Below are 24,554 nucleotides of genomic sequence, written 5' to 3'. Positions count from 1 at the left end.
GGTTTTTTCTTCTAATGGCAACGACAAGGCACAAGGCAGTAAGACCTCAGGCAAGCACGTTTCAAACCTTTATATGAATGTGTCCTGTGTGCACACCAGTTTGTCACTGAACTGAGGACAAAGTGAAGAGGTGGGGAGTACAAGCCCCCTTTAGCGGTAGGGACTGCAGACTACACAACGAAAGCTGTGGGTACAAGGAAACATGAAACATGAAAATTAGAGGCAATAATCAATCTCCTATAAATAATACAGGTGACAAATCCTTTGTTAAAATATATTTTCATCTCTAACTGTATTTAAATGAAAGATCTCAGTTTAAAATAAAGTTTGATTAAAATGTATATCCAATGAAAAAACATAAAATACATATGTTGATGATGAAAGAGGAACAATTTCAAATTTTTATAAACAAGCTAAAACGTATAAAATTTGTTGTTCAAAATAGATTAAATGTTTCTCTTTTAATTTTCATTTATTATTTTAGTTTTTTAATGTCAATTTCTCTTTTTATTCCATAGCATCAGGATCCAGCATTTTTTGGCCAGAATTCCCTTTTGGTTAATTCATCAAGGCACTATTTGAATATTCGCTATACCTTATTACCTTTCCTCTATACTCTGTTTTACAAAGCCCATGTGTTTGGAGAAACGGTAGCAAGGCCCGTTCTTCATGAGTGAGTACCATATTCAAGAATTTTAGTATCTTTCAAATTATATTAAGACATATATGGAAAAATTAATAGAGAGTAATCAAGATGTCAAATAGATTTCTGCTTTTTTTACATTCATATAAATCATTTGATGAACTATAGAATGATAGTAAATAAATATAATTAATTTAATGAATTAGACAAGATTAAGATAGAAATGTAGGAATTGAATAGAATTTAAAAGGAAAATAATAGAGCAGCCCGGGTGGCTCAGCGGTTTGGTGCCGCCTTCAGTCCAGGGTGTGATCCTAGAGACCCAAGTTCGAGTCCCATGTCAAGCTCCCTACATGGAGCCTGCTTCTCCCTCTGCCCATGTCTCTGCCTCTCTCTCTCTGTTTCTCTTTGTGTCTCTGATGAATAAATAAATAAATGAAATCTTTAAAAAAATAAATAAAAGAATAATACATAGACTATACTAGAGAAATTATACTAGTAAGATTAAATGTGCAGTTATTGAAGATACATTATGTATATAGTCAAAATCATTTAAATAAAGATGAAGAGTATAGTATAGTTGCCCAGCAATTAACTGTGTCTGTCTTTGTATATCTTGAGCAAAGCAGGACCTTTCCTCAAGAAATGACTAAAGACTCTTTCAAATCCAGGTTAAAACAGGAATTTATAATGAAAAATTTCAAGGGAAGAAAGTAGAATATGAAAGATTTCTGGTACTTAGAGGAGAAAAAGAATTAAGCACACTAATTGTTTACTACAAATAACAAGTAACCTTATCGTGTCTGATAGATTATTTTGAGCCCAGATAAACTAATTTCCTCCTCCTTCCCTCATTTCTTCCCTCTCTCCTTTCTTGAGAATCGTAGATTCAAAATGACATGTCAAACAAGTAAAATTTAAGCTAATAATCATTCATAGGAAAAAAATGAAATGATAAACTAAACAAGGAATTTGGATACATTTATTTTTTACCTTTATATTGTAAACATTGTCATAATGTGAATTGCCATTCTTAGGTTTTATGATGACAGAGAAAGCTGGATTGAGGACACTCAGTTCTTATGGGGCCCTGCGTTACTTATTACTCCCGTCTTAAAAGAGGTAGATTTTACAATTTTAATAAATTTATTGCTTTAAATTGTTTGAATAATTGTTCAGTAACATTACTGTTTCAACATGATAAATGCTGAATTCTAAAATGTAGAGGAAATTCTGAAAAATTATAAAAATGTGAGGTAAATTTATGCTTTTTAAATATATAATGTGTAACTGGGGAGAAGGAAATTATGTAAGATTAATATTTTTTCTAAAAAAGAAAGCTTTATTTATGGAATTAAGTCAAATCTCACAAAATAACAATGAACTCTCATTTAACTAGACACGTTGAAATTTTGCTAAATTGTAAATAAAGGGGAACTTGAAAGGCAACTCAGTTTGTGGAAATATTGAAAATATAGTGGAGTGAGATTTTTGGCTTTTATCTATTGTTTAGAAGTCTATATGGACATGGAAATATACAGAAATGAATGTATACACATTTGCAATTACCATGTAGATTATGACAATAGAAATGCATTTTTTATTTGCTACTTAAATTAATTTCAACTCTTCTTTTCGTGTGTTTAATATTATTATATTATATAAAATTAGTAAAATAGTCTTTTGATTTTTATTTATAGGAAATATTGGACTTGATAGTACAAAGAGAGTTTTTGCTTGAATATTAAAACCCAAATCTATTTGATCTGATACTCTTCTGATAAATATTAAAGTAAACAAGTGAAAACATATAAATTATCCTGCTTTATTTTAGGGAACAGATACAGTGAGTGCATACATCCCTAATGCTACTTGGTATGATTATGAAACTGTAAGTAACCTTAATATAATAATTGACTCACAAGTATTATACGGTCAAACATCTGTACGTGGAAACCTAATTCCCAACACACAGCATATCTACTTTCGGCATTTGTGTTATTATTATAAAAAAGAATAATTCCAAATTTGAATAATGTGTGAAATTTGTGAAAGTATATATGTTTATTGCATATGAGCAAGTAAGTCTGCTTACTTGTGATTCATACAAAGTTATATTCTTTAGAGTAAAAGTTATTCATTTTTAAATTGTGGAAATAAAAGTCAGAAGTAATTTTAGGAAGGAGTGGTGACATTTTAATGCTTTTCCTACATTACATATTGACAATAATTTAGTATTGAAGTGATTCTAAGCATTTGTTTTTACATGGCACATTCAAAAGTTTGGGAAAGTTTTTCACCTCAAACTTGAAAAGGCAACATTGTAGCTTCATATACAACATATTTTTTTAATTGCTAAAATTCCTTGAAAAGTATTTATTTTAAAAGGTATTATTTTGCATATCACTTATATTTGCTAAGCAGACTCTATTTTTATAGAAACAATGATTTTTAAAAGGTTTTTAAAGATATGCTTAATTTTAAACCAAAACAAAGAATAAAAATAAGACTAATTAAGAACATTAATTATTGTAGAGGAGAAATTGACTTCTCTAAATTTTAAAAATCTTTTTGAAAAAGTGAACTTATTTTTCTCCTGTTTTGTTCAGTAAACTGAAGAAAAAAAGTTTTTTCCAAGGTTAGAAAAGAGCATGTTAATTAATATTCATTTAGATGACATGAATTGCTCACAGTAAAAATTATTTAGATGTGTAAAATTGAACTCTTGTGAGATGGGATTAAAGTCTTCACTAATAAAAAAATATTTTTACCTTCCAAATATTAGGGTGCAAAAAGGCCATGGAAAAAACAGCGTGTTAATATGTATCTTCCGGGCGACAAAATAGGATTACATCTTAGAGGAGGTTATATTATCCCCATTCAGCAACCTGCTGTAACTACAACTGCAAGGTAAAATGAAATTTCATTAACTGAAATATGAAATATAATTCAAGTTTTTATATTTCATATTTTATTAAGAGTCAAAGATTAATGTTTGGTTATTTTCACCAGAAGATATTTGGTATATGGAGGGAATTTTTTTTGAGGGAATTCTTAAATATAGTCATTTATAAAAGAAGATTCAAATTATATAACATTGTTACAAATTTCTTGATTAAAAAAATGAATGTAATTAGATTATAAATTTTTTCCTATGCCAAAAATGCATTTGCATTCTCTATAGAATATGTATAATTAAAATTAATTGCTTATTCTTGATAAAATTATGAAAAATTATAGTAAGTTATATAATGGTTGAAAGTGTCCATTACATACTAGATTTTCAATACATAAGTGTCACGATGGTTTTTCTTTCTGCTAAAATGTTTTACTTTTAATATGATAAATGAGATGGATAATTCTGTTTAGGGAAAGAACTAGATAGAAACTAAGTTCAGTAAGAATAAAATCCAGAAACATTTAGAATAAAAGAAGAATCTTGAAAATTCTAGTGTTCTAGCTTGCACCATTCATTCTGGGTACAAGGGCACAGGAGGAGTTATATTAAATACACATATTTCTCCATATTCTGCAGCCCCCCAAGGGATAGTCACTGTCTATTACTTCTCCTGCTGTGTTTTCTTCATAATATTAAGAATATCTAGAATTTTTTATTTACTTTATCTTGTATGTAGCATGTCCACTCCCTTTGATGACTATAAATTCCATTAAGGCAGGGACTTGACTTTCCCTGCTTTAGTCCCCAAACCAATAATAAATATCCAGTCCATAATATATTCTCTAGTTTTGCTAAATATTTGTTGAAGGAACAAATACGTAAGTGAATGAATGTGTGCTAGTAATTAATTATTTTGACATTCTAGAATTGCTTACTTTCAGACTGAAACTGTTCCATGAGTGTCTTCTCCAAAAAATTAGTTTTACTCTAGAGCTGTATTGAACAAGAGAGACATACACTTTGGTGAGCATGCAGGATGGAATATATTCTGTATAGAGCAGCTGCCTGAACTGTATAGCCTCAGGGATACTATTTTAGATTTAAAAACCTATAGTAATAGAGAAAAAAATTGTATTCATCATATCTCATTTCTCATGATAGAATTAGCCTCATTTGTAAGATTATTAGATATTCCACTAAGGATTAAATTTTTTTCATATTGTACTTTTCTTTATTATGTATGTAAGACGTAGCCTTGATAAATCGCATGGTAGAGTTAATTGAGATGTGCAAGTATATGTTGAATGTATTTTGCATTCATAAGGTATATTTAATTTTTCTTCTTTGAAGTATTGTTATGTTGTTTCAATTTTGTTGGTATCTTAGCCACCATGAAATTCCATATTACATTTGTTATATATATTTCTTTCATTTATTTTATATATTTTATAAATATATAAATTATTTCTCTTATGAAAAAATTAAGAAACAGACATGAATTTCATTGATAACTATGTTGTCATATGAATGCAGAACTCCTATGTATCCATTAGGTTGAAATGAACTTATTTATATGATATTTCACTAGTATAAATATATTTTGAATCTTATATACAAACTTACTTCACAGCCGAAAGAACCCTCTAGGACTTATAGTTGCATTGGATGACAATAACATAGCAAAAGGGGACTTTTTCTGGGATGATGGAGAAACTAAGAGTAAGTCTCAATGTGATATGCTTTTAAATGTTCATTCTTATGATGGGAGAATTGACTTTTATTGATATAACATCACATCTATTTAAAAATATCACTTTTTATTTTTTAATTATTGGTTTTATTTATCTTAGGGGATTAGGTTGCTTTATGAAATTTAACATTGTTCTTTAAATTATAGATATTGAATTATAATATTTTTGTCTATTGGTTCATCGTAAAAGTCTTTGACAAGTATAGATATCTTTATTAGATTATAACTTCTAGTTAGATGAGTTAATAAATTCAGACATAAATTTTTCATCATGTTTTCAATTCTCTTAAATTATTGTAGTGGTTAAAAACTAAAATTTTAGTACTGTAAAAGATGCCTTCACATTTAAAATTTTGTTTAATTAATGTTAAATTGTTTGAGGTAAGAATATTATCATATAAATGTTTCACAATTTAATTAATAAATATCTTTAATTTTATTTCATGAGCTCCAAACTTGAGAAGGCAGTACCCAAGTGAATAAAAAATGAGCCTTTTTTTTTGCTAATATATAATTATTCTATAGTAAATTTATCTGTTTAGATTTGGTCAATTACAATTACCCTCATAAATTTGTGGGTTTTTTTATCCTATTTCTTTTAATAGAAGACTAAGTGTTGTATATGTGTGTACAAAAAATTATGGTTTGGCTACTGTTTTAGCTCAGTACTTCCCAGATGTATTAAAGAATATCCCAAGGACACTTGAGTGTGGCTCAGTCTGTTAAGCATTTGATTTCAGCTTAGGTCATGATCTCAGGGTTCTGGAATTCATCCCTACCTCAAGCCTCCCCGCACAATGCAGAGTCTCCTCTCTCGCCCTCTGATCCTTCCTCCTGCTGTTTTTCTCTTTCTATCTCTCTCTCTCAAATAAATAAAGTCTTAAAAAAAAAAAAAAGAACATCCCATATGTCTCTATATGTGTGTGAAACATCCAAACTTCTCTAGTTTAACTTCAAGAAATAGTCTATGTATTTGTGTGCTGTCTTATAATTTGAAAATATGGAATCTATGAAAAAGTTCATGTTTTTTTTTAAGGCTTATCTATGAAAATATAGATTACCACAATATATCTGCTTCACCTTTGGTCTTCTCTTGTCAGTTGATGATTCCAATTCTACAAGATGCTAAAAACTTTAGTTGACTATTCTCTCACAACCTAGAAATATCTCTTGGTCAACCATGACCTGGGTTCTCTCATCAGTTCCATCACTATCACTACTATCTTCCATTTTAATTCCTATAATATCTTCCTAACTGGTCTGTCTATAGTTCTTGTCAAATCCCATTTACATTTATAATGTAAATTTATAATCCAGCAGGTGGAGTACTCATTTTAAAAGATGACTCAAATCATCACACCTCCACTCAAAACCCCCTATGATTCTCCATTTTATTCAGTTAGAAGCCATACTCTTTACCGACCTAGACCACTCACCAGCTTGCTGTTTTTGCACGTATGCACACACACATACACACACACATATCCCCTACTGCTCTCTAGTTCTCATTCTACTCCAGCACAACAGCCTTCTAGCTCTATCTCAAATGCCTTACAGCTTAAGCACTGTAGGGTGAGCTCTCCTATGAAAATAGGTTCCAAACACTTACTACATAGAAGTTTCTTAAGATTGGATTCCTGCTGAATTAAATTATTTTATTGCTGAGATAATCCCTGTATTGGTAGCATGTGGGTCTTGATTTTAAGGTTACTCTTTTTTTCTCAAATTATATAAATATACTCAATATATTTCTTTCTATATAAAAATATACATTGATTATTTACTTTCATATGGAAAATGGTTAAAAAGATGGATAGGATTCAATTAATCATCTAATATGGTATCTACATAGTTATGTGCTGTGAAAAGTTAAAATCAGAGTTTTCTAAATAATCAAATTGTAAATAAACATAACAATAAAATGACTTCAGTTCTGATTTTGATTTTTTTTTCAGATTTTGATTTTGATTTCATTAACTAGGATTAAAATTTTAGATAAATTAATGTTGGAAATATATATAAATTCTCAGATTCCTTTTACTTTTTCACTTTCTAATTATTTTAGCGATAATCTTCAGTTTCTCTGTTAAAGAAACATGTTAAAAAATTCTATTACATAGATAGTGTGGCAAATAATTGTCTTCTTCCATTTTCCTCATTAAATTTTATTTCAGTCTATATCTACAGATTCACTTTATTGCCTCAAACAATGAAAAAAAATTAAAGATTGTATTTATTTATTCATGGGAGACACACACAGAGAGGCAGAGACACAGGCAGAGGGAGAAGCAGGCTCCATGTAGGGAGCCCACGTGGGACTTGCTCCTGGGTCTCCAGGATCAGGCCCTGGGCTGAAGGCGGCGCCAAACCGCTGAGCCACCAGGGCTGCTCCTGAAAAAAAAAAATTAAAATATGCAAAATGAAATCGTAGTGTCCCATATTTTCCAAAGATAATTGAATATTATATGGTTTACTAGAAAGAGATAAAATATTCAAAATAATTAATTTATAATGACTATATTTTACTATAAGTTTCTTTTCTCTTAACTTCCAGAAATATTTTAGCCATCTTTGAAAAAATTCAAGTAGGCACATATGTATTCATTACCTTTACTTACTGAGATAATACACTGCCAAGATTGTTTTGTATACAAGAGATTAAAAATTTAATTTGAAAAGATAATTTTTTGATTTGCTTCATTAATAAAACTATCTTTCTTTATAATTTAAAAGATTTATTTATTTATTTATTTATTTATTTACTTGAGAGGGTGTGGATGTGGGCACCAGCGCATGCGTGCAAGTGGGGAGAGAGGCAGAAGGAGAGGGAGAAGGGGAGGTGGACCGCCCATGGACCACAGAGTCTGACCTGAGGCTCAATCTCAGGCCCTGAGACCATGACCTGATCCTAAATCAAGAGTCAGATGCTCAACCAACTGAGCCACCCAGTCACCCCTAAACAGTATCTTTTTTTTCAAATATCTTAAATGTTTTTGTTGTATAACTATAAAAATAGAGGATTTAACTAATAGAGTGAAGAATTACATTTTGATTTAATAATGCCGTTTTTTTTTTTCCCATTTCAGATACCGTACAAAATGGCAATTACATTTTATATACTTTTTCAGTTTCCAATGTAAGTATTCTTCTTGGACACACAGCCAAACATCTATCTTCCTAATGCAGAGTTATGCTTTTATCATGGAATTCTATTTGTTAAGATGTCGGATTTCAATGGAAAGGAATGAAATAAATTGTTAAATTTTTAAATTTAAGTTGTTAAATTATAAATACATTGTTACCTTAAATGTTTATATTTAAACATAATACATAAGTTTGTAATTATGAGATTGATGCACAAAAATCTCCAAACATCTTAAAGTGCTGTGTCTATTTCAAATGATATGTAGGAAAAAAGTGTCAACATACTTGAAAATGGTTTACTATATCAGTCACAGTAATAATTTTTATTAATTATGAGAGAGGATGAAACATCTACACACAAGGCTAAATTATAATAAATGATAGCAATAGTTTTCGTAGATGTTGGATTTCTTCATATATTCTTTATTCGAAAGCTGTTATCCTTCATCAACAAAGGCTAGAATGAGAAGAGATATATATGAGTTGTATCATGAATAATTCAAGTTATCTCCGAAAATAAATTTTATAGTATAGGCTATTTGGAAGTGGAGAGCTGGTGGGAATGTAAGGATAGATGATTGGTTCTTTTTCTGTTTCATACCTGTATTGTTTTTTCAAGTTTGCATCCAATGACTTTCTACTTAATATATACTGTTATGTATTTCTTTACAGAACAAATTAGATATTATATGCACACATTCATCATACCAGGAAGGAACCACTTTAGCATTTGAGACTATAAAAATCCTTGGGTTGATAGATTCTGTTACACAAGTTACAGTGGTGGAAAATAATCAGCCAATGAAGAATCACTACAATTTTACTTATACTGCTTCCAACCAGGTAAATTAAAAATTTTAAAATATTTTGGCTGTCATATATTCTCACATTTAACATTGCGTAACCATTCAGTCTCTTGGTTTTGTGACTTTTTTTCTTCATGACATTCCTTTCCCCCCCCTTTTGCTACCAATATTCCATTTTAGGTCATTCCAATTTCAGATATCAACATGAAAAGGACTCCTTACTGCTTCTCCATATTTCATTTTATCTTTGATATCTCTTATATATTCCTTCTTAATATTTTATCATACCATTTTCTTACTCTGAAGAAGTTGCATACAGTAAAGGTTCTAAATGCTTTAGCTTCTCATTTAGTACTCTTTAAGATATTGATATAATCCCTTTCTTCAGTCATTCCTTATGCTGTCTTCTCCTTTCAAGAACTCTCAGTGTCCTTGATATATCTTGTATTTTTTTGTTTGAATTTTTGTTTACATTCTTCTCTTCTAGTGCAATTGTAATTTTTGTCTCTTTTAAGATATGTACTAGAGAGGCACCTGGCCAGCTCACTCAGTAGAGCACATAGGACTCTTGGTCTCAGGGTTGTGAGTTCAAACTCCATGTCGAGTATAGAGATTCCTTAAAAATAAAATCTCAAGGGGTACCTGGTTGGCTGAGTTGGTTAAGCGTCTTCCTTGGCTCAGGTCCTGAACCCAGGGTTCTGAGATTGAGCCCCACATCGAGCTCTCTACTCAAAGGAGATCCTGCTTCTACCTCTCCATCTCCCTGCTGCTCTACCTACTTGTGCTCTATCAAAATAAATGAATAAAAAAATCTTAATAAACAAAATAAAATAAAATAAAATCTGAAGATGAGTACTAGGGAAGGAAAAGGAGTTATAGGATAGGGCTTGAATTCCAGCCCTGCGATCTGTGCATTAAAACATATCAAAATAATCTCTTATCTCAGCTTCCTCACCTATAAAATGTAACATTTAAATAATAAATTTGCTTTGGGTAATAAATCACTGTATTTAAACTGGGCTGAAGGCGGCGCTAAACCGCTCAGCTACCTGGGCTGCCCAGAAGGTGGAAACTTAATCCAGTGAGCCACCCAGGTGCCCCTGAAGTGATTTTTATTGACATTTTTTCCCCACGGTTCATATACAACCTAAATTACTGGTAATGTCAGCATAAATTCTGATTTACTTGAGACAATATTCTCCTAGAGTATATTTTTCTAATTCCTAAGTCCTCTGGCCAAGTTTTTCAGCTGGTAATTTTCATAAAAATTTGTATTAGCTAATCATTTTTATTTAGCAAAAATACTATAATATATATTATATTATATATATAATATATATATTCCTAGGACTGTAATAATTATTATAAATTAGACAATATAGCCCTACTAAAAACTTTACGACTCTAACAAAGATTATCAGGAGAGTATAATACAAAAATAATTTTATTTCATTTTTGCAATCTCAATTTATATCTGTGTTTGTATTTATGCTTATACAGAAAGATATATGAAAGTAAGTTGATATCAAAAAGTAAGCTATGAAGATGGAAGCTCTGGGATAAATTTTGCCCAAATTATTCTCAGGGTATAGAGACAACAAACATAACTTTTCAATATCCTAATAATAGAAAGAATTATGTATTAGAATATATATATGTATATAATCATTGTCTAATTATTTTTTTCTTTTTTGCATCATGCCATGTTCTTTTCCTAACTTGTTCCTGAAATTAGAGGCAGAACTGAAGAAATACATATTTCCCTTTTCTGACTCTGGCGTCTTCCATATCAACTTAAGTGGTTAACTTCTCCCACCCTTGAGGGAACTAACATTTATTTCACACCTAATCTGCCCCAGACACTGTGTTAAGTGCTATGAATTTCATTTATCATGCATTCTGTATAGCAACACCCTTTAGTAGTAACCATCATCCCCATTTTATAGGGGGAGGAAATTGAAGATAATAGAGGATAGTCAATTTTCCCAAAGATTTATAAGCATTAAATGGCAGAACTGAGAACTGAACTCATGTCTGGATTTAGCAATAATGTCTTTCATTAATATTCTACAGTTTCTCATAGTTTTCTTGTCTTGAGGTTCTAGCCATTTTAGTGGCATGACATATTTTCCCCTTTCTCATCTCTTCTTTAAGTATTCTATTAAAAGTACAAATGATTTGTTTTGAAGAATTGCTGTGGTTGCTGCATTTTATGTGTTAAGTATTTTTAAATAATCCAGTGCTCACAAATATTCTTTAATGTTTCTTTGTCTTCAGAGTCTCCTAATTTACAATCTCAAGTTGAACCTTGGAGGAAACTTTACTGTTCAGTGGAATCAAAATTTCTCAGAAAATGAAAAGTTTAATTGTTACCCAGATGCAGACACTGCAACTAAAGAAAAATGTGAAGCACGTGGCTGTTTATGGGAAACGGTACTGAGAATTTTAATTATGATTCATAATATGGCTTTTACATAAATATCTCAACGTAATGATTATGTATTATAATTTTAATTCTACAACATATGAACTAAATTCATCTAGAAAAACATTGGGAATTTGAAATTAGGACTTTGGGATCCCTGGGTGGCGCAGCGGTTTGGCGCCTGCCTTTGGCCCAGGGCGCGATCCTGGAGACCCGGGATCGAATCCCACGTCAGGCTCCTGGTGCATGGAGCCTGCTTCTCCCTCTGCCTATGTCTCTGCCTCTCTCTCTCTCTCTCTATGTGACTATCATAAATAAATAAAATTTTAAAAAAAATTTGAAATTAGGACTTTGATGGATAATTTATTTTTACCTTAATTAATTCTCCAAAGACATAGCTTAGTAAATGTCAGGCTAAATGAATGTGTAAATTGCTTTCCAGGCAGTTTGGACAGTGTGCCTTACTTTACTTAATAAAGTGTGCCCATTTTACTTAGTAAAGTAGTCCTCTATTTGTTGGACTCGTTAGATGTTGTCTATAGCCGACTAGCTTAATTTACTAAGGTATTATACCACTAGGAGACAGTTTTTCAAAAGCGTTGTCTAAAGTTATTAAAACTTCTGAAATTGATGCACTATTATAAGTTCTACTAAGGGATAATTTCTAGCCAGTTATTTTGGTCATTCATTCAACAGAATGATGATTTGGTTAAACAAGACACGATTTATTTTTCTCTTGCAAAAAAAAGAGAGTCCCACACCTAATATACTGGCCTCTCAATGTCATCAATTTCTTATGATAATCTATTTCTTTTTATCCTCAAGGTTGTATTATGTCTTCTGTCATTATGTAGGCATTCCAAGCCCATAGGTAGAAGGAAGAAGGGCATCCTATTTTAATCAGCTTATACTCTTTTCTTTTAAAGAGGTTTTAGAGATCATATATAACTTACTCGGAAGTGGCTGGGACATGTAGATGGGCATGTTGCTTCTCCCAGTTTAATAAATAAGAAAGATGGGAGAATGGGCTATTATAAGGCAACTAGCCCTCAGTACCACTATTTATCATTCTTTTTCTTAGGTCTTCGCTTCCACCCTTATATAAACCAATTACATTTTTTTTTAAACCAATTAACTTTGATCTTTGGCCACAGTTCCTATTCAAATACTGGTCAGGATATTATTGACCAGTATAAGGACCAGTCATGAAATAAGGAATGATATAGTTTCATTATAAGTAAAAGAAAAGAACTTTAAGTACAGGCCCTTTGAGGGCTGTTGTAGAGCCATTTTACACATCAAAGTCAATAGTCAATATGAATAGAACAAGCATGAAATCAAAATTTATGTGTAACATACTTAATTTTTGCAAAGACAACAGAATCATTCTATTTTCTGTTGAAAAGCTATGACATTTGATTCTCTTCCTCTATTGGTCTGTCTTTAGAGTCAAAATATAAAATTATATATAACGTTTTAGTATATGGTGTTTTGGGTTGCATAATAGGTATTTTGTGTAATGATTATAATTTTATTTTAGTATTAACAAAATTTATAAATTATACATGTGATTAAACATGTCTACCTGTTTTGAAGAGATCAATGTAACGATGCTTACAATTTCTGGTAACAAACGTGTATCATGTTTTTAGTCTTTTAGCTCCAAAGCACCAGAGTGTTACTTTCCTAGACAATCCAACCCATATTTAGTCCGTTCAACTCAGTATTCATCAATGGGTATAACAACTGACCTGCAACTTAATCCTACAAGTGCTCGAATAAAGCTACCTTCTGAACCCATCTCAACTCTTCGTGTGGAAGTGAAATATCACAAAAATGATATGCTGCAGTTTAAGGTATGTTTAATATAAACTCTCCCAATCCATGACTTATCTCCCAAGATGAGATTCTGAATAGCTTAGATATTTCGATTTTAGTGTAATATTAAGGATTATAAATTTAGTTGGAGACATTTTGATTTTACAAAAATAAAGCCTTTTTCCTATGCAACTCATAGCTAGGTGCTCAGTAAATAAGGCTTCTTATTTTTGCAACTTTGTGAATAATTAAACATGTACTGGTGATTTTAAAAACTATTGAATTCTTCTTAATACATAAATTACTTAGAATCGGACTATATTTATAGTACCATTAAAGTAAACAAAACAAAAAAATTAACAAAACAGGATACTATTTCCATTATTTTTAAATAGTGACCTGAATTTTCAGACCAATGCAGCAGATCTAAAATTTTTTTTTCATTAAATAGTACATTTACTGGTTATTTTCTTAAATTGAAGTATAGTTGGCACAAAATGTTGAATTGGTTTGAGGTGTACAAAGTAGTGGTTTCACAAATCTATGCATTATGCTATGTTCAACAGAAGTGTAGCTACCATCTGTCACCATATAACCTTATTACAGTACATTCCCTAAACTGTACCTTTCATCTCCCTAATGTATTCATTCCACAATTGGAAGTCTGCATCTCCCAAGCCCTTTCACCCACTTTGTGGAAGCCTCCACTCCTCTTGTCTGGCAACAATCAGTTTATTCTCATTATTTTTACTTAAGAGCTCCAAGGGAGTCCATTAAGAAAACTATTAAAAATGATACGAAGATCAGCAAAATGACTAGATGTAAAGTATCTCCAAAAAAATGTTTTGCTGTATGCTATCATTCACTGTTTAGAAATTGAAATGGAGGCAAGTCCTATTAGTAAAATCAAATGAGAAAAACAATCAAATTAGCAACAAAAAATATCAAAAATCATAGGAGTAAATTGTTTATAAGAATAAGACTTAGAAGGTGTTGATAGATTTTTAAAAAGATTTATTTATTTATCTAAGAGAGAAAGCATACACCTGCATACTTTTGCTCCAACAAGATGGAGTGGGGGGGAAGAGGGAAAGTCTCAAGCAGACTCCCTGCTGAGCAAGGAGCAGTATTCAGGGCTGATCTGAAGGCCCTGAGATCACCATCAACCTGGGTCAAAAACAAGAGTTCAATGCCCAACTGATTGTACCATCTAGGCACTCCCCAAAAAAGTGTTGATAGATTTTAAATAACCTTATGAAAACAAGCACATTTTAAAAATCCCAATCCTGTTTTTTTTAAGTTTACTCATTTTCTTTAAGTTCATCTGGAAAAACAAACCTATGATAATGGCAATAGTTAAAATGCAGAAAAAGAAGACATAAAATTTACAGAATTTAAACAGTACTGAACTACAGCCAGAATTACCTGAAAGTTTATTGAAAGAAGATAGCATAAAAGATATATGTGTGTGTGTATAAAAGATGTGCTTGTGTATATACAAAATCAACCAAACATAAGCTCAGAAAAAAAAATAGCTACATTTATATCTTGCATCTGCCTAGTGAAAACCTTTCAAACCACGGATACAAAAATATAAATTCCACAGATAAAAATCTATATTTTCTCACATAACGATTAAATATATTTCAACATCAACAAACACTATAAACAATTAGAAGGCAAACAAAAAATGGATAAGTATTTGCCACATACATGACAGAAACCAAGCAATTACAACTCATGTAACCAAAAAAAAAAAAAAGGTTAAGACCTCCTAAGCAGACATTTAATAGAAGAAATTAAATTTAGAGATAAAAATATTAAAATGCTTATATTAGTGGAAAATAAAAGGAACAAAAGGAGAGTTTAAAAAATGGGAAACCTAAATGTTGAATATCATGTAGAAAAAGGTTGATTCTCATCAGCAAAGAAATACATGACAATTTAAAAAATGCTTTTAGTTTAATAGGAAATAGTATTAGAGTACACATTTTGGTAAGAATATTAATTAGTATACTATGTCTGGAAAATAGATATTAAAGACCCTACAAATTTTAGCACACTAATACTAGCCTAATACTATCACTTCTCAGAAATGTACTGGGGAAATTAAGACATGAATAAACATAAATAATCATTAATATTCATTGTAGGATCATACATGTGACCAGAAATACTGAAACAACTTCTGAGTCTAACCATGAAGTGGTAAATAATTCTGTATATCCACAAAGGAGAATATTTAGCTCTCATTTTTTGAAGATTTCTCATTGTATGGCAAAATGAATTATAAAATATTAAACAAATGATAAAATGCAGTTCATAATTTGATCTCAATACATGTGAATGAGGTTTCCTGTATAGATAATGGGCCATAGATACAGAATTAAGAATTATTAAACAAGAATTCTAATGTTCTTGTTTGAGGAATTATTTGAATTATTTGTTATTTACATGATGTTTTAACAATAAGAGTGAAACATTTATTTTCATTGTTTCTCTGCAATAGATTTATGATCCCCAAACAAAGAGATATGAAGTTCCAATACCTTTAAACATTCCAGACGTGCCAACAAGTACCTATGAAAATAGGCTTTATGATGTTGAAATCAGAGAAAATCCTTTTGGCATCCAGGTTCGAAGAAGAAGTACAGGAAGAGTTATGTAAGTGATTGAATTATTTGATATGAAGAATATTTTTATTTTAAGTTAGAGGGGAAAAGTAAGATTTTCACTGTGCTACAGTATCAGTCATCACACTGAAAAGGTTTTTATTTCTATTAAATAACTTTGCCTGTTTTAACATTTTTAAACCAAACAATTATCACACTCATGAGACTATCATTAAGGATTAGTAAAATTTTATCTACATTTTGGATGTGATTTCGTTATTATCACACTCATTCTTCTAATCAAGTTACAACCAAAATCAAGATTCCTCTTGAAAAGTATGTGTGTTAACAAAATAAGTATTTGGAAATGTATTATGTAAATATTTAATAAGAAATTAATTGAAGTTGAAGTTTATTAATTCTGAAATCTGACAATTAATACTATCTCCACCAGGTATTAATGAAAGGAAATTATGATATATACACCTGTCTATATTTTTATGTTACAATGAATAAATTTATGTAAAAAGATTATTTTTATTTTAGTAAAATGTAGAGCTTGTAGACAAACTATAGTATATTAAAAGAAAATTTTACTAATTTAAGCTTGCCATGCTTCTTTATAGAAGATGTTGTCAGAATTTTTTCAGGTACTGTCAGGATGGATACAAATAATGAAGAAAATTATGTCTGTAGAGTTTTAAAAATTGTATGATGACAATATTTTTGTTTCAGAGGATAAGAAGTGAAGTCATTTTGTAAATGACTTCTGGTGCAATGGCATTATTTATTTTTATTTGGAAAGCATTATTTTTAGTAAATGGTTCTCCTAAATACTTAATATAGAAATTTATGTGTCCCAAATTATTTGTAATTATTACATTTATTTTTCCTTCCAACCTTAACTTCTTTTCTTCTTCCTTTACATTCTTGCAAATCACTAGAAAAACAATATATTCTCTGTAACACATTTCTTCTGGATTTATTTTTAAACACCAATTTTTATAAATACAAAATAAAAGAAGAAAATGATTGGGAGTAGTAATTAGGGAAAGCTTGGAATTAAAATATCCATCATGCCTTATAGTTTATTTTGATACTGATTTCATTTCATTCTATACATAAAAAAAGTTTACTGTGATTATCTCAAGGGAACAGGAAAACAGAACTTTTCATTTCTTGGAAAAATATTACTTCTAGGTCATATTTATAACTTATTAATTTTATTAATAAGTTATATTAATATTAGTTATACTAATATTAATTTTATTTTTAAAGCAATATATATCTAAAGATAAACATATCATATTCATCATATAATTTATTTTATTAATAATGTTTAATAAATGAAACATACTTTAGATATTCTCTAACTTAGTCAAAAGAAAAATGTAGTGGGATAGTTCTTGTCATTTGGGGTTTCAGTACAACAATAAGGTATATAGAGAAAAATATTACTGCTTTTCAGATAACCTAAGAAAGAATTACCAAGTATTTGTAGTGCTAATTTGTATATATTTTCAGGATTAGAATTGTATTCTTTTCTTTTCAGTTGGGATTCTCAGCTGCCAGGATTTGCTTTTAATGACCAGTTTATTCAAATATCTACTCGCCTGCCATCAGAATATATATATGGTTTTGGGGAAGTGGAACATACAGCATTTAAGAGAGACCTGAACTGGAATACCTGGGGAATGTTCACAAGAGACCAACCCCCTGGTGTAGGTATCAATATTTGACCACTCCATGAGGCAGTTAAGACCATGATTAGGATCTCAGCAACTTCTCTGTAGGCCTAGACTTCAGTAATGAAGTAATGACAAGGGGGCCCCAGATTTGCTACTGTGATTTTCTAAAAAGCAAACAAAAAAGCCACAATAAATTACAGGTGAAGGCAGAGGACTGGATGGATAACATCCTTGATTACAGTGAAAAGTGAGGTGCAACCCATCCCTTATCCTCTCAACTATGTCGAACAAAATATTCAGATTCAGAATCCCCTGCCAAATCTACTTTAACTCTCAGCTTTTAGTAATTGACTAGAGTTGTCTTTGATTTTTTTTTTTTACTCCTTTGATACTGATTTGATGCTAACATTTTCCTTTATGATACCCAGCTACATGTGCATTTTTATGAGGCCATACTATTAGTTACATCTGTAGAAAATGTTTTTATATACTCATGTCACTTTTCCCAATGTTTTGTCTTATTAATGGAATACATTTCATGAATATTTAATGCATTGCACAGCTGATATTAACTGTAATTTTTCTAACCATATCATGAAAAAAACATGTTTTAATAAAACATACTAGCTCATTTCCATTTTTCACACATTATTTGATCTAAAGGATATATTCAGTATGAGATTTTAAGTGTACTGGGGTGCCTGGGTAGTTCAGTCTGTTAAGCTCTGCCTTCAGTTCATGATTCCTGCGATTGAGCCCCACATAGGGCTCCCTGTTCAGTGGGGAGACTACTTCTCTTTTCTGCTTGTGTTCTCCCTCACTTTCACTTATTATCTCTGTCTTTCTCAAATAAATACAGAAAATCTTTAAAAATAAATACATAAATGTGTATACTATTGCAAACACTTATTGTGAGGTGCTTAAACAGCTTAATTCAAACTTAGTTTATAAAGGCTGTTTTTATTTGTATCAACTTGACAGTATGTTTTACAAAATGTATTTTTTTAGGGATGCCTGGGTAGCTCAGTGGTTGACCATTTGCCTTTGGCTCAGGAAGTGATCCCAGAGTCACAGGATCAAGTCCTACATTGAGCTTCCTGCATGGAACCTGCTTCTCCCTCTGCCTATGTCTCTGCCTCTCTCTCTCTGTGTCTCTCATGAATAAATAAATACAATATGTTAAAAATGTATTTTTAAAAACTATGCAACCTAAGTATTGGCATTATTAGTTTAATATCATCTTGATTCCCAATATATAAATCTTTCACATGTTAATTACTGGGATACAGTGTGAATCAAAGAGGTTTCTTTCTTTCTTTCTTTCTTTCTTTCTTTCTTTCTTTCTTTCTTTCTTTCTTTCTTTCTTTCTTTCTTTCTTTCTTTCTTTCTTTCTTTTCTTTCTTCTTTCTTTCTTTCTTTTCTTTCTTCTTTCTTTCTTTCTTTCTTTCTTTCTTTCTCTCTCTCTCTCTCTTTCTTTCTTTCTTTTTTTCTTTCTTTCTTTCTTCTTTCTCTTTCTTTCTTTCTTTTTCTTTCTTTCTTTCTTTCTTTCTTTCTTTCTTTCTTTCTTTCTTTCTTTCTTTCTTCTTTCTTTCTTTCTTTCTTTCTTTCTTTCTTTCTTTTCTTTCTTTCTTTCTTCTTCTTTCTTTCTTTCTTTTTAGAGACAGAACACAAGCAAGAGTTATGGGGGTGGGGCAGGGGAGTAGAGAGAGAAAGTAGAGAGAGAATCACAAGCCCACTCGAGCCTCGATCTCATGGCCCTGAGATTGACCTGAGTTGAAATCAAGAGTTGGAGACTTAACTGACTGAGCCACCCTCGTGCCCCTAAAGATGTCAGTTTGATTAGGGATCATTAACTTAAAGGTTTTGTGACTTTTGACAATTCATTTCATGACCCTGAGTATAAATTTTTTATACTGAAAAGTGAAAAGATCTAGCTGAGAATGAAATTAAATGTTTTGTAAACTATTATATAAACAAGATATTATCATTTAAAATATTATCATAAAAATAAACATAGGTATTACCATATAAGTTATTTGTAAGTTTGAATACTTTCATCATTTTAATTATTTCTAGGAAATTTCAAAATGAAACTTCAAAAATGAAGTTCCAATTTATAGATAAGATATACCTGTTGAAGGAAACCCAACTACCCTAATGGTTTTTACATCAGTTAATGTGACAGTATTTGTGGGTTACATGAATTTTCATGTACAGAATTACAAATCTGTACATGAATTTGTATGCTCTAAAGCAGTAATGGTTCAAATAATAGAGATTATTTTCTAAAGGAAATATATTTATTTTAATTTAAGCATAGTTTTGTGTACAAAGAGGAACTTTAAATTCATATAGGCTCAATCTTATGATTAATTTAAATATTACTTTGACAAAACTCATATGCTATTTTTAAATATTATGCTCTTATTAAATATTTATATTATGTTTAATTTTTTATTTTAGTATAAACTTAATTCCTATGGATTTCATCCCTATTACATGGCTCTGGAAGACGAAGGCTATGCTCATGGAGTTTTATTACTTAACAGCAATGCAATGGGTAAAACAATCATTTGTTGAAATTCTCATATTTTATGTGACTCTTTAGTAAACTAATATCTTATATGTAAATAAACATGTAATCATATTTTGAATTTCCAGATGTTACATTTCAGCCAACTCCTGCTCTAACTTACCGTGTGATTGGAGGAATCTTGGACTTTTATATGTTTTTGGGCCCAACTCCAGAAGTTGCAACAAAGCAATACCATGAAGTATGATTATATAATTTTTTAAAGTTTTCTTTGTAAAATAGAGTAACTCTCTTAGTTCACAAATAATTTTTTTTTCTCCAAAGGTAATTGGCCGACCAGTCATGCCACCTTACTGGGCTTTGGGATTCCAAATATGTCGTTATGGGTACAGAAATACTTCACAAGTTCAGCAAGTATATGATGAGATGGTGGCTGCTCAGATCCCCTATGTATGTATATTAGTTTTAAAACAGTGTTAAATGTGTTATCTATTAGAGCAAAATGAAGTAAATAAATAGACTTTAAAATTAAGCATTTGGCAATAATTGATACTTAGTTTTTTTGTAGCATCTAATGACTTAGTTATGAGATTTTTATAAAGTGTCTTTATTAGATGAAGGAAAAGGGATAATACCATTCCTTTTTCTCCTTTCTCTCTAGTCCATGACCCTCAGTTGTACTAAATAAGACATTGTGCACTTGGTTTTCTCTCACAAACTTTGAGTTGCCTAAGAGTCAGATATATTTCCCATATTTTCTTTATATGAGAACAAGACTCCACAGAAACCTACTTCATCAACTTATGTGACAAATTATGGAGAAGACATTGGAGATGAAACTGAATGATTTTTGCCCTGGAATAGGTGAATGTTAGAACACAGAACTCTTCAGTAAACTAAATATTATCGAGTCTCTAGAAACAATCATCCCTGTGATTTTATTTTTTAGAAAGATTAAGGAATACCAGGTGTCTTTCTGGGAGCACTTAAACAGTGAAATCCAGAATGCTTGGTATATAAGTACTCACTCAAAGAAGAATAAGGGCCTCATTATAAGACTTTGGTACATGTATTAAAATCAAGTATATGATCCCTGAATACATTATGAGGAAATTAATTGTATAGGTAGATGATACAGAAATATGCAAGTGAAAATTTTTTATAAAAAGGGAGTTTTTTCCATTATCAATTGGGTCCACTCTACCAGCTGTAGTTTTATAACACCTAGAAGAAGAAATTGAATTAATGTCTATTAACAGAAAATAATTTAAAATTTTGTTATTTAGGTCTAAATTAAAGATGTCATGATAGAATTCAAACATTTATTAGTTTAAGCATATTTGTTAGTAACTATTTGTAAGCAATATTTTGCTTATTTAAGCTTGGGCTATCATTCTAAAAAGATTTCAGTAGATAATAAAAGAATCTTAGTGGATTTGCTAATACTTTTTCCTTTCCCTCTGGCAATGTTAGAATTATTTGAAATATTCCCCTCTTGCCTTTATGTTTCTGGAAATAGAACAGCATCTATTTCTGTATATGTTGTACAAAATTCCAAATTGCCATTTATTGTAATTTCATTGCCTCGTAAATCCTTTACTCCTGTGTCTTCCTATTTCCTTTGGGAAGTACATAACAAAAGGTACTGATCTGAAGGAATTTTTAGAAATGAAAATTGTTAAGTGTACTGTTAATAAGCAACATTTATATGAACTTGTTCATGGACTATTTTGCATTTTATATGTTAGGTTTTTTTTGTTGAACCTTGTGTTACTTACTTAATTCTCTTTAGGATTAAGTGAAAAAGCATTTAAAATTTCATAGTGCTATTACTTTTATAAGATGACAGAAAGAGATGCACTGACTCCTGTGATTCTTACCCCACTACTATATTCTTCATATGTTTTAGGATGTTCAGTATACAGACATTGATTACATGGAAAGGCAACTAGACTTTACAATTGATGAAAACTTCCGTGACCTTCCTGCGTTTGTTGACAAAATAAGACAGGAAGGAATGAGATACATTATTATCCTGGTCAGTATTTATATTTTATATTTTTCTGAGACTTATTATCTTGATTTCCTTAAAATTTCTCTCTTAGAATGAGGTGGGAGGGAGGTGTTTCAAAATAGAAGACCTTTATTTATTTTATTTTATTATTTTATTTTATTTTATTTTATTTTATTATTTATTTTATTTATTTTATTTTATTTTATTATTTTATTTTATTTTATTATTTTATTATTTTTTATTTTATTATTTTATTTTATTATTTATTTATTTTATTTTATTTTATTATATTTTATTTTATTATTGTTTATTATTTTATTTTATTTTATTTTATTTTATTTTATTTTATTTTATTTTATTTTATAAGACTATTACTTTAAATTCTTCCTTTAACATTTTTATTTACATGGGCCACTACCAGGCTACCTTTACATTTTGGTATATCCTTAGAGATTTAAGATTGAATCTGGAAGTCAAAGGCATGCTATTGTCTAATAATCATTGGAGCTGCAAACTAGTATCAGTTTATAGAAGCTATCACAAAGTAATGATGGATTTTTCCATTTCTATACAATTCTCAAATCATTCTATGGGACTACTTCTTATGTTGGTCATGTTTAAAAATTTGACTTCAAGTTAGTGATTCAGTGGGGAGAATATTTTATCAATATCTTACAGGAAGCAAGCTAGGCAGGCAGTAATCCCACTGGTAGAAATAAAAACAAAATGAAAAATACTAGCAATCTTTCTTGAAATCATAACAAATACATTTTCAAAAGTTCTTAAAATTTCCTTCTATGGGATTTAGAGGACAATCTAGCTAGAACATTGAAGTGTATACTGTCTGTCTATTTGTCAGTCTATGTGAGAACACAGTAAAATGATAATGTAATTGTGGAAAATTTGTTTCATAACAGTGACTCGAGTGACTATACTTTATTCCAGAGTTACCTGGTGTGTCTTTCATTTTAATTTTAGGATCCAGCAATTTCAGGAAATGAAACAAAGTATTACTCCGCATTTGAAAGAGGACAGGAGAAAGATGTTTTTGTCAAATGGCCTAACACCAATGATATTTGTTGGGCGAAGGTACTGAATTGATATCTTGAGATAAAATAAGCATAAAATGTTATTTCATTGAAAGTTTCTATTGAGTAAGAAAAAAACCTGTTGACATATTCAGAGGGAGAGATACAGAATACAGAAATGTAATGATTTAATAGCTAATAAAATAATACGTATTCTGATTTCAATTAAAATTATTAGAAACAGTGAATTTGTATAGTTCATATGTCTAAATACTATTTGTTTCATCTTTAAATTGTCTTTTATTGCATTTCTTAGAATGTCTTGTATTTTACTATAAAATTAACATTAATAAGATGGTTGTTCATTATTCTACACTGCAAGTCATTTAAATGTTTGTACATCTTTCATTAATAAAAGAGACAATGTTTTCAAGGGCTATACTTATATTCCTGACTTGAACAAGGAATATAATTTATTGAATTACTTTTAAGCAAAAATATTTAGACGGGTATATTAATACAGAAATATCCTAAATTTGGTTATATATAAAAGAGTAAACAAAAAATCCATTAATTCTAGCTAGAATGAAAAACAAAAACAGATTTCTGTAACGGGAAACACAATGAATTGCAATGTAAAATATTTTTTTTTTTTTAAATCCTGGACCAAAAATAGCACACTAGTGATAAAAGTGGTGAAATTCAAATATGGCCTTTAGATTACTTAATAATATTGTATGAATGCCGATTTCTTGGTTTTAATAATTGTAGAGAGGTTATAAATATGTTAACATTAGTAGAAACAATGAAGGAAATAGAACTCTAGTTACAATTTTTGTAGCTTTCTGTAAGTCTGAAAATATTTCAAAACGAAAAGTTAAAAATAAAATAGAAAACATCATACAATAAACTTAATGAGGAATCATAACATTTAAGAAACATGCAAGTATAGGGCATGGCATGTTGGCCACAGAAAGGGTTGTTTTTTTTCTTCCTATTTTCTTCCCATTCAATATATCTGTACATTTTTCTCAGTTTTCTGTCTTCTGTTCCATTCCTTTAGAGTACTATACTACATCAGCAACTAATGCTTTGTAGGTAATTAGTCCTTCGGAATTATCTAGATTTTTTTCTATATGGAACTATCTAACTTTTACTTCACAGATTCAAATTCTCAGAGCTTTTAGCATGATT

The 24,554-nt window shown here is 30.2% G+C and overlaps 1 protein-coding gene across 1 annotated transcript in view; it reads left to right on the top strand.

Moving 5' to 3' along the window:
* SI (sucrase-isomaltase) overlaps positions 1-24,554 on the top strand; it is an 88,479-nt gene that overhangs the window by 30,222 nt on the left and 33,703 nt on the right. Inside the window, exons 18-33 of the mRNA XM_072807955.1 lie at positions 519-673; positions 1,681-1,765; positions 2,478-2,534; positions 3,429-3,553; positions 5,173-5,261; positions 8,379-8,428; positions 9,109-9,279; positions 11,520-11,675; positions 13,320-13,523; positions 15,995-16,149; positions 17,650-17,818; positions 20,249-20,345; positions 20,447-20,559; positions 20,643-20,768; positions 22,228-22,356; positions 23,311-23,421. Of these exons, the coding sequence (XP_072664056.1) occupies positions 519-673; positions 1,681-1,765; positions 2,478-2,534; positions 3,429-3,553; positions 5,173-5,261; positions 8,379-8,428; positions 9,109-9,279; positions 11,520-11,675; positions 13,320-13,523; positions 15,995-16,149; positions 17,650-17,818; positions 20,249-20,345; positions 20,447-20,559; positions 20,643-20,768; positions 22,228-22,356; positions 23,311-23,421 (1,992 nt within the window). The remainder of the gene's footprint in view (positions 1-518; positions 674-1,680; positions 1,766-2,477; positions 2,535-3,428; positions 3,554-5,172; positions 5,262-8,378; positions 8,429-9,108; positions 9,280-11,519; positions 11,676-13,319; positions 13,524-15,994; positions 16,150-17,649; positions 17,819-20,248; positions 20,346-20,446; positions 20,560-20,642; positions 20,769-22,227; positions 22,357-23,310; positions 23,422-24,554) is intronic.

This window comes from Canis lupus, chromosome 31 (genome assembly GCF_048164855.1).
Source record: "Canis lupus baileyi chromosome 31, mCanLup2.hap1, whole genome shotgun sequence".
NCBI classification, from domain to species: domain Eukaryota; kingdom Metazoa; phylum Chordata; class Mammalia; order Carnivora; family Canidae; genus Canis; species Canis lupus.
The sequence above is the reverse complement of the archived record's forward strand: the minus strand, read 5'-3'. Positions and strand labels throughout refer to the sequence as shown.